Source organism: Sebastes fasciatus, chromosome 9 (genome assembly GCF_043250625.1).
Source record: "Sebastes fasciatus isolate fSebFas1 chromosome 9, fSebFas1.pri, whole genome shotgun sequence".
NCBI lineage: Eukaryota > Metazoa > Chordata > Actinopteri > Perciformes > Sebastidae > Sebastes > Sebastes fasciatus.
In genome coordinates, this window is record NC_133803.1 from 15,849,015 (window position 1) to 15,862,708 (window position 13,694).

The 13,694-nt window shown below is 46.3% G+C and overlaps 1 protein-coding gene across 1 annotated transcript; it reads right to left on the reverse strand.

The window, feature by feature from the left end:
• Positions 1 to 468: 468 nt before the first annotated feature.
• ubac2 (UBA domain containing 2) lies at positions 469 to 10,213 on the reverse strand. The gene is made up of 10 exons (XM_074646245.1): positions 10,023 to 10,213; positions 9,685 to 9,809; positions 8,089 to 8,208; positions 7,627 to 7,733; positions 6,708 to 6,831; positions 6,512 to 6,559; positions 5,516 to 5,624; positions 4,780 to 4,922; positions 4,421 to 4,567; positions 469 to 2,608 (listed from the first exon to the last, which is right to left on the reverse strand). The coding sequence occupies exons 1-10, from the start codon at positions 10,051 to 10,053 to the stop codon at positions 2,501 to 2,503; spliced, it is 1,062 nt and encodes a 353-aa protein (XP_074502346.1). The 5' UTR covers positions 10,054 to 10,213; the 3' UTR covers positions 469 to 2,500.
• Between the last annotated feature and the right edge of the window lie 3,481 nt (positions 10,214 to 13,694).

Consider the following 13,694-nt stretch of genomic DNA (forward strand, 5'->3'; position numbering starts at 1 on the left):
TCAAGGGTGTGAAACGTCCTCCTCGAAGGGCTACTGTGTGCATGGGCACTCGTGTCTGTAAATGTGATTATGTCATCAACAGAAGAAGTCGCCTCATAGACCCCGAGATAGCTGTCTGTCACCAACTACAGTATGTACTTGTAGAGTTACTAATGGAAACAAATGTTGCTCCTACAGTAGCTGTCAGTCAGGCTTTGTTAAAACATCTCGAGCAGGAAAGGGTTTAGCCCTGCTACTCCCATGAAACACTGCCAACGTAGACATAATAACTGTAATAAAATCATGGTAAAGTAGGTTATATTGTTCATGGATACTTAAATCATAAATTCTGAAGTCATAATCATGACCTCTGCACTTCCTCGTGGAGTTAAACAAACTTCTAGCAGGTGCTGCTTTCCTGTTTTCACTCCTATTGTCTCAGTGAAAAACAAAAAACTATCCAAGAGCGGATGGCCTAAAATAAAAAAAGTCGCAAAAGCCTCAGTGTTGAGATTCTCCTCCTGTCGTCACTGACGTCTTGACGTTGAATCAGAAATGGAGAAAAAAAATATTGTATCCGTCTGTGGTCACCCACAGCTATGATAGTACATCATATCTGTACAGAGACCGGACCAAACTCTGTGTACACTGATCAGCCATAACATTAAGACCACTGACAGGTGAATTGAATGACATTGATTATCTCGTTACAATGGCACCTGGCAGTGGGTGGGATATATTAGGCAGCAAGTGAAGTGTATGGATGTGAGCGACTTTAACAAGGGCCAAATTGTGACGGCTAGACAACTGGGTCAGAGCATCTCCAAAACTGCAGCTCTTGTGGGATGTTCCTGGTCTGCAGTGGTCAGGACCAACCAAAAGTGGTCCAAGGAAGGAAAACCGATGAACCAGCCAAGGCTCATTGATGCACGTGGGGAGCGAAGGTTGGCCTGTGTTGTCCAGTCCAATAGAAGAGCTACTGTAGCTCAAATTGCTGAAAAAGTTAATGCTGGTTCTGATAGAAAGGTGTCAGCACACACAGTGAATCGCAGTTTGTTGCGAACGGGAGTGCGTAGCTGCAGACTGGTCAGCGTGCCCATGCTGTCCTAATGTTATGGCTGATCGGTGTATAAATGTACGTGTATAAACCCCAGGTTGTCTATGGTAGAAACAACAACGTCACTGCCGTATTTATGCCTAGAGGACTTTATCTTGAGTGTTTATGAAGCAGCTGCAAAGCCTGGCACTGATCGATCTGAACTCCATTCAGAAAACAAGCAATTTAAAAGTTATTTAATTGTCTTCTTGCGGACAAACTTGACAAAGCATGAATTCAGACTTTTTACAAATCGGCATCATTATGTTGTTATTTCGGCATAGTTTTGATCCGTTTACAACAACGTTGCTGCTGTATTTATGCCTAGATGACGCTATGATGTGTTAAAGGAGCAGCAGCAATGTTAGCATAGCCTGGCACTGATTGATCCGAACTCCATTCAGGAAACAAACATCTTAAAAGTTGTTTGCTTGTCGTCTTGCGGACAGACCTGACAAAATCAGCATTATTATGTTGTTATTTCGGCATCCTTTTGAGCTGTTTATTGCAATTAAATCACAGCACAAACTGTTTATTTTGGGTTCATACTGCAGTAGTGGCGTGTAGCTGGCTAGATACAGTCAGTGTAATGGCACTGTTTTTGAATACAGCTCGCCGCAGGGTGATGTTATGAACCCAGACACGATGGCGTTTGGTTTTCTGACATCTGGGACTTCCACAATCATGTACAAAGCAGCAACAGTGGTTATTTCTTCCATGGTTGATGGCGAAAACGGTGTTAAGAAGTTCCTTCTCCTCTCCGGTGCGTCTAGCGTAAATGAACACAAATGATACCGGCGGTCCAACTCGTAATGTAAAGCAAGGCGAAAATTCGCTTCACTCTTGGTCTGAACACAGCATAAGATGCTGGTTGCGCGGTAGCCGTTTTGGAAGTAGAGTGGCAGTACATGACAGTGGTTTGTATAAAACTCTAGTTCACACAGCTATAAGTTGGTATCCCCTTTGGAGGGAGGGTGGGATCTCAGCTGATCTGTGTGCTTCAGCATTAGTTCTGTTTGAAAGAAATAACCCACTTTATATTCCCTCCACTGCACTGCAGACTCCTGTTTGGTTTCTGTATATTTTTCAAAGGGAACCCCTCGGAGTTAGAGCTCTAACTCGTCTGCCTCGAGCGATGACGTCCGTTTCACACTACGGCGGCCATCGGAAAGCTATGACGCAAATGTCTCCCACTTTGTGCTTCACACCTCTTCATTAATCAGCCTGCTATCGGGCTCGGTTCAGGTTGAGTCAGCCTGACGACTGCTTCGGCGAGCAGTGACACAGACTTCAGATTATCTGTACAAGTTGTCCATCATTCACTGTCTTTTTCATTCTGTCCATTTTGCTCCTCTGCTTTGGTTGCTTCTCTTCCCGTTTTCTCTCTCTGTTCTCATTTACCTCGCTGAGCTCCCTCGCTCTCTCTCAGTGTTGCAAGAGGAAGTTGGTTGCCATGTTGATGTCGTTGTTTGAAGCTCTGAGGGCCTCGAGGGCATCAGTTCTGGAAAAGCCCATTTCAATCAACCGTGCAACCTGAGGGACAAAAAAAGCATCAGCAGAACGCCTCGGAAGTTCATTCATTCCTATGGCAACCTCCGTGATCTCCGATGTGTTTGCAAAACTCCTCCTTCCTTTTTTTTCGGTCCGTTTATATCCATGCAGAAACTTGAGATGAATTTCCTTGCGTTGAACACTAGGGGCCGTGATCCATATATATTATTATATGGATTAAAGTACACAAAACAAAACCCTGTGGAAACGAGGCGTATGGCCTTTACACACCGGGGGCGTTTTTTTTTTCCGTGTAATTAAGTCACGTGTCAATATATTTTTTCGAACTGTTATTTTTGTCATGAATTCTACAAATATTAATCTGCAAAAAAGCGACATCTTTTTTTTTTTTTGGAAGGAGGTTGATTCAGTGTTTTCACACTGCGAATAACGGCATCGACCAATCACATTGTGCGGAACGGACATATTCAAGACACACACTATAGTGTACAACAACACAGAGGCCCAATTCCAAAGCACCCCCTACATCCTCTCCCTACCCACTTCCACTCTGTTTGCGCGTTCGCATGGAGGGTACGCGCAGATGGTAAGTGCCATCCCAAACCAATTAGCGGGGAGTGGAAGTGGGTTATTAAACCGTCAAACAGCGAGTCTGCATAGATGCCGACTTACCAGCTGCCCTTACTGACGCCGTTTAACGCCGTTTTGTGTTCGTCATGTAACAAGCTCCAATGTAAGTTCCGTGTGACTAGCGGTACAAACATTTACTCGTAAACTGCTCAAACTAAGAGAGACATTCAATTTATTCTACTTTATTGCCATACAGATGTTCTCAACATAAAGTAAATAGATGGTTTTTAGGATCAAATATACCCGTGTCTAGTCTAGAAAACGGTGACATGTTCATTTGATTGTAAAACATATTTATACATATACATATTTCTGATTGGGAGCAAAATGTAACTCAATTTGCCCCCCAGGGATCAATAAAGTATTTATGAATCTGATATTTATTTATAGTTTCCTTGCTGGAGAAAGGGAAGTTTGTCCTCTGAAGTGGCCACTGTATTTATACCCTACACTTTAAAGAAGGGTGCTTCATTGAGCTGTGAGTCTGACTACAAATGGAGTTCACTCCGTTGGGAGGGTGTAAGGACTGGAGTATTATTGGGCCAGAGGCTCCGTAGTCCGAACAAAGATGGCGAATTTAGTCACAAAGACAGCGCGGACCAGATCCACTCCTTCCGTTCTTACCTTTCACAATAAAAGCCCTAGACAAACACACTGCGTAACTGTTTACCAGAGGCAAATTCACTCACAGCATGTCGCTAAAAGGAAACTCAATGAAATAGCTTACAGTAGTTTAGGCTGTACAACAATTTACCTCAGGCAGACACTGCTCTGGGTCTCTCTGGGTGCTCTCCTGGTAGTTAGTCCTCTGCCTGCACGAATCTATTTGAATCTGTTTTTGAAAAAGTGTTGCAACTGTTGCAAATTCGCATCACTGCTGGTAAGAATAGTTTTGATGGGTAATATTCGCAGGCGAGTATTTCACATTTTCGTGCCGTTTATTGTGTGTAAAGGCCTTAAGACAGCAGCAGCAGACAAATCACCACCAAAGGTGCCCTGCACAAACTAAGGTGCAGAAGGGAGAGAATCAAATTGGTGAATAAGAGTTAGCGGTCTGTCTGTCTAAGAAGATTTTGAGTCATCCAGGTAATAACATATGTGAAAGAATATCTAGAAATTACACAAAGTAAACCAATAAAACCAGCGAAAAACGCATTGCAAAGGACACAATAAATGAACACAAACACACAGGCGATCACCCACCTGATCCTCTGCGATAGGAGAGTTGTCCGGTAGAGGTGTCTGTGTGGATGGGGGTGTCTGAGCCTGGGGGCGGGGCTGCATTGGGGGTCGGTTCTGTCCTCTTTGTCTCAGGAAGGGGAACAACCTGGTCCACTGTAACAACCCACCCTACACAGACACACACACACACACATGGAGGCAGAATCAAGTATTTTGTACATACAGTATGTAGATACTGTAAACTGCAATTACTGACATCTGATGCTTGAAGTGAATTAAGTTCTGACATTGTGTGTATTTGTCAGTCTGTGCATCAATGTAGCAATAAGTCTGTGTGTGTGTGTGTGTGTGTGTGTGTGTGTGTGTGTGTGGCCATCTACCTGTGGCTGTGGTCTGGTGTTCCTCCTGGACTCGTTGTACTGGGCCAGCAGCAGCTGCTGGTCGAGTATGTCCATCCTCTGCTGCCTCTGGATGTCCAGAGTGGCGCCCATCCCCACGGGCGTCTCACTGCTCGGTTGAGAGCCTTGATGACCACAAATGTTCACAACACATTAATAACAGACAACAAAAAACATATATCATTGTGTAAAAGATGTGTACAATCAATGTGTAACATCGGGAGAAAAAATTCAGTTTTTAAAAAAGATTCTTCCAGAGTTGGTGACGGTTTCAAGATATTATATTATATCTTTTGGACATAGAAGCATAGCAGTAACCATTTTTTATGCAATTGTTGATTAATATCCTGTTTGCTAATGAACGGCATCAATAAAATTGGGAACATGATTCTTACTTTAGCCTTATTGTGAGCATAGCAAAAATTCTGCATCATAGCTCTGTTCAAATGCCTAAACTGTACACATACTGTTATTCCTCGATTAGACAGAGATTACCGCCACCTACTGTGTCGGAGTATGTAGATGCTGCAATGGTTCAGTCAATGAATGCAATTAGGCTTTGTATTATCAGCCAATAATTTATCGTCTATAATTTCATTATTGGAATAATACATAATAATATAAACTTCCCATTTTCGACTGATAATTTATCGTGCATCCGTAGTGCAAAGAGTTTGCACAGGTTTAGCGTCTGATTACTACTAACGGTTGGACTCACTTGAGAAGATTGGCTCCAGAATATACCGTCCAATCCAAGACACCCAGGCGGGTACAAACAGGAGCTTCTGTAACCAGAGAACATTGGAGTGGTACAGTGCGCCTGAGATCTGAAAGACACATAAAAAATAGGTATATAATATTGAAGTTACAAGGCAAACCTATATTAAGCAATATTAAAATGAATTAAATTACTTATGTGAAATGACAGCTTATAACCTACAGCGAATTAACACCAAACTCTGCATTTTGCAGTTTTTTTTAGCCCCTTTAAGCTTGTTGATTTGATTTTTCAAGACAACAAGCTTAAAGGGGCTAAAAATCTCTGGCCCACACATGTGCTGAGTCCGACTTCAACCAGCACCCCATGTACTGTACCTCCTACTGGTCATAACTCACATATTGCAGTTTTAGGGCGGTTTCACAAGCCAACTGACAGTCGGCTTTAATCAAACCCTGGTGCGGTGCGTTTGGAAGGTTGTGAACGCACTGAAGTAATTGTACTCTGGTGCGGACCAAAACAACCAGTCCGAGACCGCTTGTGAGAGGTGGTCTTGAACCAAAACGCATGCTGCCTGCATGGGCATTTGTTGAGATGGACACAGGTTATTATGAGTGGGAGAGGACTTCTGCAGAAGTCTGATGTTTTCCTTGGCATCCGGGCCATAGAGAACATACAGAATATGCTAAATAAAGTCCACAATAATAGTGATGTTTATAAAGACATTCGAGAAAAACTGGAGGAGAAGGGATTTGTGTGAGCAGTAGATCAGTGCAGAGTCAAAGTGAAAACACTTTGACAGCAATATTTTAATGTCTGTGATTCCCTGCATAGAAGTAGCAGCTCTGGAGTCAACAAATATAAATTCGCTCCTTCGTATCAATTTCACTCTGATTTAGACTAGCTAGACAGACTATGGCTTGTGAGAGCGCCCTTGAAAAAAACGGTACACTTCCTAGATACACAGTAAATAACAAGAAGAATTTGGCTACTCACCAGTCCACTGAGTGCAAGGAGCCACATGAAGGGACCAGAAGTCAACAGCTGCACCACAGAAGGAGGGAGGAAGACAGAGACAATCAAGATCAGACTAGTTGGAAAGCGAGTATTCTCAAGAATTCATGAGCAGGAAAAGAGAAAGAAAAACAAATACGTACATCCCCTTATACTAACTAGCAGAACATGGGCTTACCTGTAAGCCTACTATGTAGACCAGGGACTTGTTGGTGATGTGGATGTGGCCCAGGACCTGGGTGACTGGCACCCTGGGGATCAACCGGTAGAAAGGCACAAACAGAGAGAAGACTGGAGCGAGCCTGTGAGAGGAGTAAAAGTCAAGAGGATGGGGATGACAGGAAAAGAGACACGTACAGAATTTAAACAATAATATCAACATTTCAAACTTGACAGTGTAATTATTCGATTTTGTTATATGTGGTTTAATACAAATCACTGAAACAAGTATTCACCAGACATTAAAGGTAGGGTGGGCAATCTTGAGAAACTAGCAAGAGTACACTAGATGTTTAAAAATGATCCAGGTAGTCCATCCAATCACTACATTCGGGTTGAATGAAATGATTGGATGGGATTATTCCAGTCCTGTGACATTCACAGATACCGGATTTTTTTTTTTTTTTTTGGTCAGAGCATTTGATTTATAGATTGCTGTCGAGATGTAAAGAAAATTTCAACTAATATAACAAAAAAAAATTCTAAAATCTTGACCAACCCTGCCTTTACCCTCTGAATAACAAGTTATTATTTCACTGTTTGTCAAGACATTTTTATTTCCTTGTCTTTGTGGAGGTGGATTGTATGCTGCTGTCACAGTCCACCACCATCTAAATACCGTATACTCAAATATAATGCAGGCAGGGGATTAAGAAATTAAGAAAATGGATACTGCCCGAGGCTTACATGGTGATATGTGGAGGTGAGAAATGAAGATTTTCCACTTAAGTGACATAAACCTAACTAAATACCAGCCTATTCATATTTTAATTGCAAGATCCCGTCCATAAAAGTGACAAAAAGCTGTTCTCTTCTCAGAGATGCAGCACATACGTTAGTGAAGCTCAGCATGCATTGTGGCTACTGAAGCTACTCACAGTCCTGCAGGCAGTTCCTCCACCTCATAGTCGAACAGATACTGGAAAGCCTGGGCCAGCAGGAAGTCCATCAGCGCAGAGAGACACCAAGTGCCAAACAGGAAGGACTAGAATTAAGAAGAGCACCATATATATATATGATGATTAGAACAAGTGTTGTCCATGTCTTCAAACACGTCACCACATTTTCACAAACACAAAGTCAGTGTCAAATGTGCCAGATAAGGAAGTTGTGTGTCCACTTCCCTAAAAGATGATAGGTGAAACTCATATTAATGATCATGCTTATAATCCTATTACAAAAGATCTTAACACTTTGCTTTAGTTTAAGGAAGTAACTGGAGTGTGAAATGGCAATTCTTCACTAGATTTCAGGAGAATCTAGTTCAGCTAAGAATATCAGCAAGTTCATTAAATTTGTATGGATCTCGTATTCATCTATCAATGGTTTTCTGTACTTACGGCAAACTTCCTGGTGCCAAACCTCCTCTCAAAGATTCGGAAGTTGTAAATGAGCAGGCTGCTACAGAAGGCGTCCTTCACGTCGAGACAGACCAGCCTTCCACACAGCAAACTCCACACCTAACGCACAGGTGAAGGTGGAAGACATTATGACTTTTCTGAATAACACAGCGTATATATCTCACATATCAGATCCACCAAGAAGAACATTTCAAATCATTTTTGACAAAATAATATTAAGTCAATGTCCATTTGGTAGTAGCTTTTTCACAGCTTTTAACTGCACCATGTGACCAAAATATGGAACTTCAATCACGTTATAACAGGTGGTCATATATGGGTTTGAGAGTGCAATCCCAGTCTCTGTTCAAAGAAGGTCTTTGGCATCAGATGTGATGGGCTTGATCTTTCTCCAGCCGTACCCTCTCTCTTCTGATCCACAACCTTTGACTCCTCCTACCCCCAGTTGATGATGCTCTCACTAGATTTGGTCAGGTGATCACAAACAGCTGGTGTTGTCAGTTTCTAGTGCTGCTTCCGTCTCTTGTCCAGGGTCCTTTTGCAGTCTCACTAATGTGGTTCACACTACAATGCGCCTATTTTTCCTGGTATAGTGTCTTATCGAAGTTCCTCAAGTCTCTCTGTTTTAAAAAGCTTATTTTTTCTGAAATAGTTGCTTCATGTTGGACTGGGGTCTTCTACGCCAAAGTGAATCCAGGTGCTGGGAAGGGTGGTGCACTTAGCCCGACACATCACCGGGTGCGAGCTGCCCAGTCTGCAGGAGCTGTACACCCAGCGGTGCCTCAGGAAGTCCCTGAGGGTCATTAAGGACAACACACACACACACACACACACACACACACACACACACACACACACACACACACACACACACACACACACACACACACACACACACACACACACACACCCACAACAGCCTGTTCTCCGTCCTGCCCTCTGGTAGAAGATACAGGACCCCCAGGACTCTCACCAGCAGACTGACAAACTGTTTTTTTCTTTCATAATTGTAATATAACTTATTATTTTTAATGGAGCTTCCCAGCAAAAAGCATTTCACACGATTGTACTTGTATAACCGGCGTGACAATAAACATCTTGAATCTTGAAGGTGTTTTTGAAAACTCTTGTCCTGATGATGGTTAATGTATTATTCTCTCACCCACTAGCACATAGACACAGTGGTGAGGGACACAGTGTCTCACCACTGTGTCTCACCCACTAGCACATAGACACAGTGGTGAGGGACACAGTGTCCCTCACCACTGTGTCTCACTCACTAGCACATAGACACAGTGAGTGAGGGACACTGTGTCTCACCCACTAGCACATAGACACAGTGGTGAGGGACACTGTGGTGAAGGACACAGTTGTCCCTCACCACTGTGTCTCACTCACTAGCACATAGACACAGTGAGTGAGACACAGTGTCCCTCACCACTGTGTCTCACTCACTGTCTCTCACCACTGTGTCTCACTCACTGTGTCTCCCTCACTGTGTCTCACTCACTGTGTGTCTCACTCACTGTGTCTCACCCACTAGCACCCATTGGACAGATGACTGGTAGCACGTACCTGTGTCTGCAGTGTGTCAGCCTGCAGGTTGTATGAGAACAGCTCCTGGTAGTGAGGCAGCAGAGTGAGCATCACAGTCAGCCCGTTGAGGACCAGCAGGAGGCCTTTAGACAGAGGAGCCTTGTCTGAGCACAACACAAACACATACAGCAGATTAACGACGGGACAGAGACACTGACCCCTTCTCCAGCGAGCAGCTTTGCATATACTCAGGTATATTAAGGTAAGAGGAGCAGAGAGAAGCGGCTGGTTTGTGTTTGTAACAGCAGAAGCGGTGAGTAGTGGTAGTGGCTGCCACCGCTCCGGTAGTCGGTTAACGGTGTTTCCGGGATACTTACACAGGCCCCGGGAGCCGGTGGTGGTAAACATGGTGTACCGGTGAGTTAACGGGATCCAGACGAACACCGGGAATCCTAAAGCAACCGAGAACTAACGCTAAAACACCGAGATAAAGTTGTAGAAAGGCTCCATGCTGAGGCTGAGAGGAGAAAGAGAGACAGAGGAGCTGCTACCGGAGCCCGAGAGGACCAAAAGAGTTTCATACGCGTTAATTCGCTAATTTTCAGAATAAAAGTTGCCTGTTGAGATTTCAGAATAATTTGTGTGCCTTAGGGTGTTGTTTGTGTTTTATTTTTTTTTGTTTTTTTGCTTTTTTCCTTTCACTACTTATGTTCTTTGTATTTGCTTGTCTCCATTTTGGTTTGCCCTTAGTTCCTAGTATTGTCTGTTTGTTTGTTTTTTTGTTTTTTTTCTCCTTTCGCTACTTATGTTCTTTGTATTTTGTTTTTCTCCATTTTTGTTAGCCCTTAGTTCCTAGTATTGTCTGTTTTTGTTTATTTGTTTTGTTTATTTGGTTTTTTTTTTGTTTGTTTGTTTTTCTCCTAATAAAAAATATTTGACCTCTCCGGGAACCATCACCTTAACGTGGTGGAGAGGTTTGTGTGTCCCTATGACCCTGAGGGCTGTGTTGTCTGGAGCCTCGTGCTCCTGGTAGGGTCTCCCATGGCAAATTGGTGTTAGGTGAGGGGCCGGACTAAGAATGGTTCACAAAAACCCCAATGACGACACGAGGCAGAGGAGGAGTTACCCGGCCCGGAGGAAGCCCGGGGCCCACGTCTGGAGCCAGGCCCAGACGGAGGGCCCGTCAACGAGCGTCTGGTGGCCGGGCTTGCCACGGAGCCCGGCCGGGGATACCCCGAAGAAGGAACGTGGCACCCCCCTCCTCTCCATCCTGTGGGCTCACCACCTGCGGGAAGAACCGCTTGGGTCGGGTGCGCTGCCACACGGGTGGCAGTGAAGGCCAGGGACCTCGACGGACTGGACCCGGGCGGCAGAGGCTGGCTCTGGGGACGTGGAACGTCACCTCTCTGTGGGGGAAGGAGCCGGAGCTTGTGCGGGAGGTGGAGCGCTATCAGTTGGATCTGGTAGGGCTTACCTCTACGCACAGCCTCGGTTCTGGAACCGTACTCTTGGATAGGGGTTGGACTCTATTCTTCTCTGGAGTTGCCCATGGTGTGAGGCGCCGAGCGGGTGTGGGGATACTCACAAATCCCCGGCTGAGTGCCTCTATGTTGGAGTTTACCCCGGTGGACGAGAGGGTCGCCTCCCTACGCCTTCGGGTTATGGGGGGGAAAACTCTGACTGTTGTTTGTGCGTATGCACCAAACAGCAGTTCGGAGTATTCGGCCTTCTTGGAGACCCTGAATGGAGTCCTGTATGGGGCTCCAGTAGGGGACTCCATAGTTCTCCTGGGAGACTTCAACGCGCACGTGGGCAACGATGGAGACACCTGGAGTGGCGTGATTGGGAGGAACGGCCTCCCTGATCTAAACCCGAGTGGTCGTTTGTTGTTGGACTTCTGTGCTAGTCATGGATTGTCCATCACGAACACCATGTTCGAACATAAGGATGCTCATAAGTGTACGTGGTACCAGAGCACCCTAGGCCGAAGGTCGATGATCGATTTTGTAATCGTATCATCTGATCTGAGGCCGCATGTTTTGGACACTCGGGTGAAGAGAGGGGCGGAGCTGTCAACTGATCACCATCTGGTGGTGAGTTGGGTCAGAGGGTGGGGGAAGACTCTGGACAGACCTGGTAAGCCCAAACGCGTAGTGAGGGTGAACTGGGAACGTCTGGAGGAGGCCCCTGTCCGAGAGATCTTCAACTCACACCTCCGGCGGAGCTTTTCTGGCATCCCTGTGGAGGTTGGGGGCATTGAACCCGAGTGGACGATGTTCAAAGCTTCCATTGCTGAAGCTGCGGCGGTGAGCTGTGGTTTTAAGGTCTTAGGTGCCTCAAGGGGCGGCAACCCTCGAACACCGTGGTGGACACCGGTGGTCAGGGAAGCCGTCCGACTGAAGAAGGAGGCCTTCCGGGATATGTTATCTCGGAGGTCTCCGGAGGCAGTTGCAGGGTACCGACGGGCCCGAAGAGCAGCAGCCACTGCCGTGACGGAGGCAAAGCAGCGGGTGTGGGAGGAGTTCGGAGCAGCCATGGAGAAGGACTTTCGGTCGGCACCAAAGTGCTTCTGGAAAACCATCCGGCACCTTGGGAGGGGGAAACGGGGAACCATCCAAGCTGTGTACAGTAAGGATGGGACACTGTTGACCTCAACTGAGGAGGTAATCGGGCGGTGGAAGGAGCACTTTGAGGAACTTCTGAATCCGACCAATACGCCCTCTATGGTAGAGGCAGAGCTGGAAGCTGATGGGGGACCATCATCAATTACCCTGGTGGAAGTCACTGAGGTAGTCAAACAACTCCACAGTGGCAAAGCCCCGGGGGTTGATGAGATCCGCCCAGAAATGTTGAAGGCTCTGGGTGGGGAGGGGCTGTCTTGGATGACACGTCTCTTCAACACCGCGTGGAAGTCGGTGACAGTGCCTAAGGAGTGGCAGACCGGGGTGGTGGTTCCCCTTTTCAAAAAGGGGGACCAGAGAGTGTGTGCCAATTACAGGGGTATCACACTGCTCAGCCTCCCTGGTAAAGTCTACTCCAAGGTGCTGGAAAGGAGGGTTCGGCCGATAGTCGAACCTCAGATCGAAGAGGAACAATGCGGATTCCGTCCTGGCCGTGGAACAACGGACCAGCTCTTCACTCTCGCAAGGATCCTGGATGGGGCCTGGGAGTATGCCCATCCAGTCTACATGTGTTTTGTGGACTTGGAGAAGGCATATGACCGGGTCCCCCGGGAGATACTGTGGGGGGTGCTGCGGGAGTATGGGGTGAGGGGGGCACTTCTCAGGGCCATCCAATCCCTGTACGCCCAAAGCGAGAGCTGTGTTCGGATCCTCGGCAGTAAGTCGGACTCGTTTCCGGTGGGGGTTGGCCTCCGCCAGGGCTGCGCTTTGTCACCAATCCTGTTCGTGATATTCATGGACAGGATATCGAGGCGTAGTCGGGTGGAGGAGGGTTTGCAGATCGGTGTGCTGAGGATCTCATCGCTGCTTTTTGCAGATGATGTGGTCCTGTTGGCATCATCGGTCTGCGACCTCCAGCACTCACTGGATCGGTTCGCAGCCGAGTGTGACGCAGTCGGGATGAGAATCAGCACCTCTAAATCTGAGGCCATGGTTCTCAGCAGGAAACCGATGGATTGCCTACTCCGGGTAGGGAATGAGTCCTTACCCCAAGTGAAGGAGTTTAAGTATCTCGGGGTCTTGTTCGCGAGTGAGGGGACGATGGAACGTGAGATTGGTCGGAGAATCGGAGCAGCAGGGGCGGTATTGCATTCGCTTTACCGCACCGTTGTGACGAAAAGAGAGCTGAGCCGGAAGGCAAAGCTCTCGATCTACCGGTCAATCTTCGTTCCTACTCTCACCTATGGTCATGAGGGTTGGGTCATGACTGAAAGAACGAGGTCGCGGGTGCAAGCGGCCGAAATGGGTTTCCTCAGGAGGGTGGCTGGCGTCTCCCTTAGAGATAGGGTAAGAAGCTCAGTCATCCGTGAGGGACTCGGAGTAGAGTCCTTGCTCCTTTGCGTCGAAAGGAGCCAGTTGAGGTGGTTC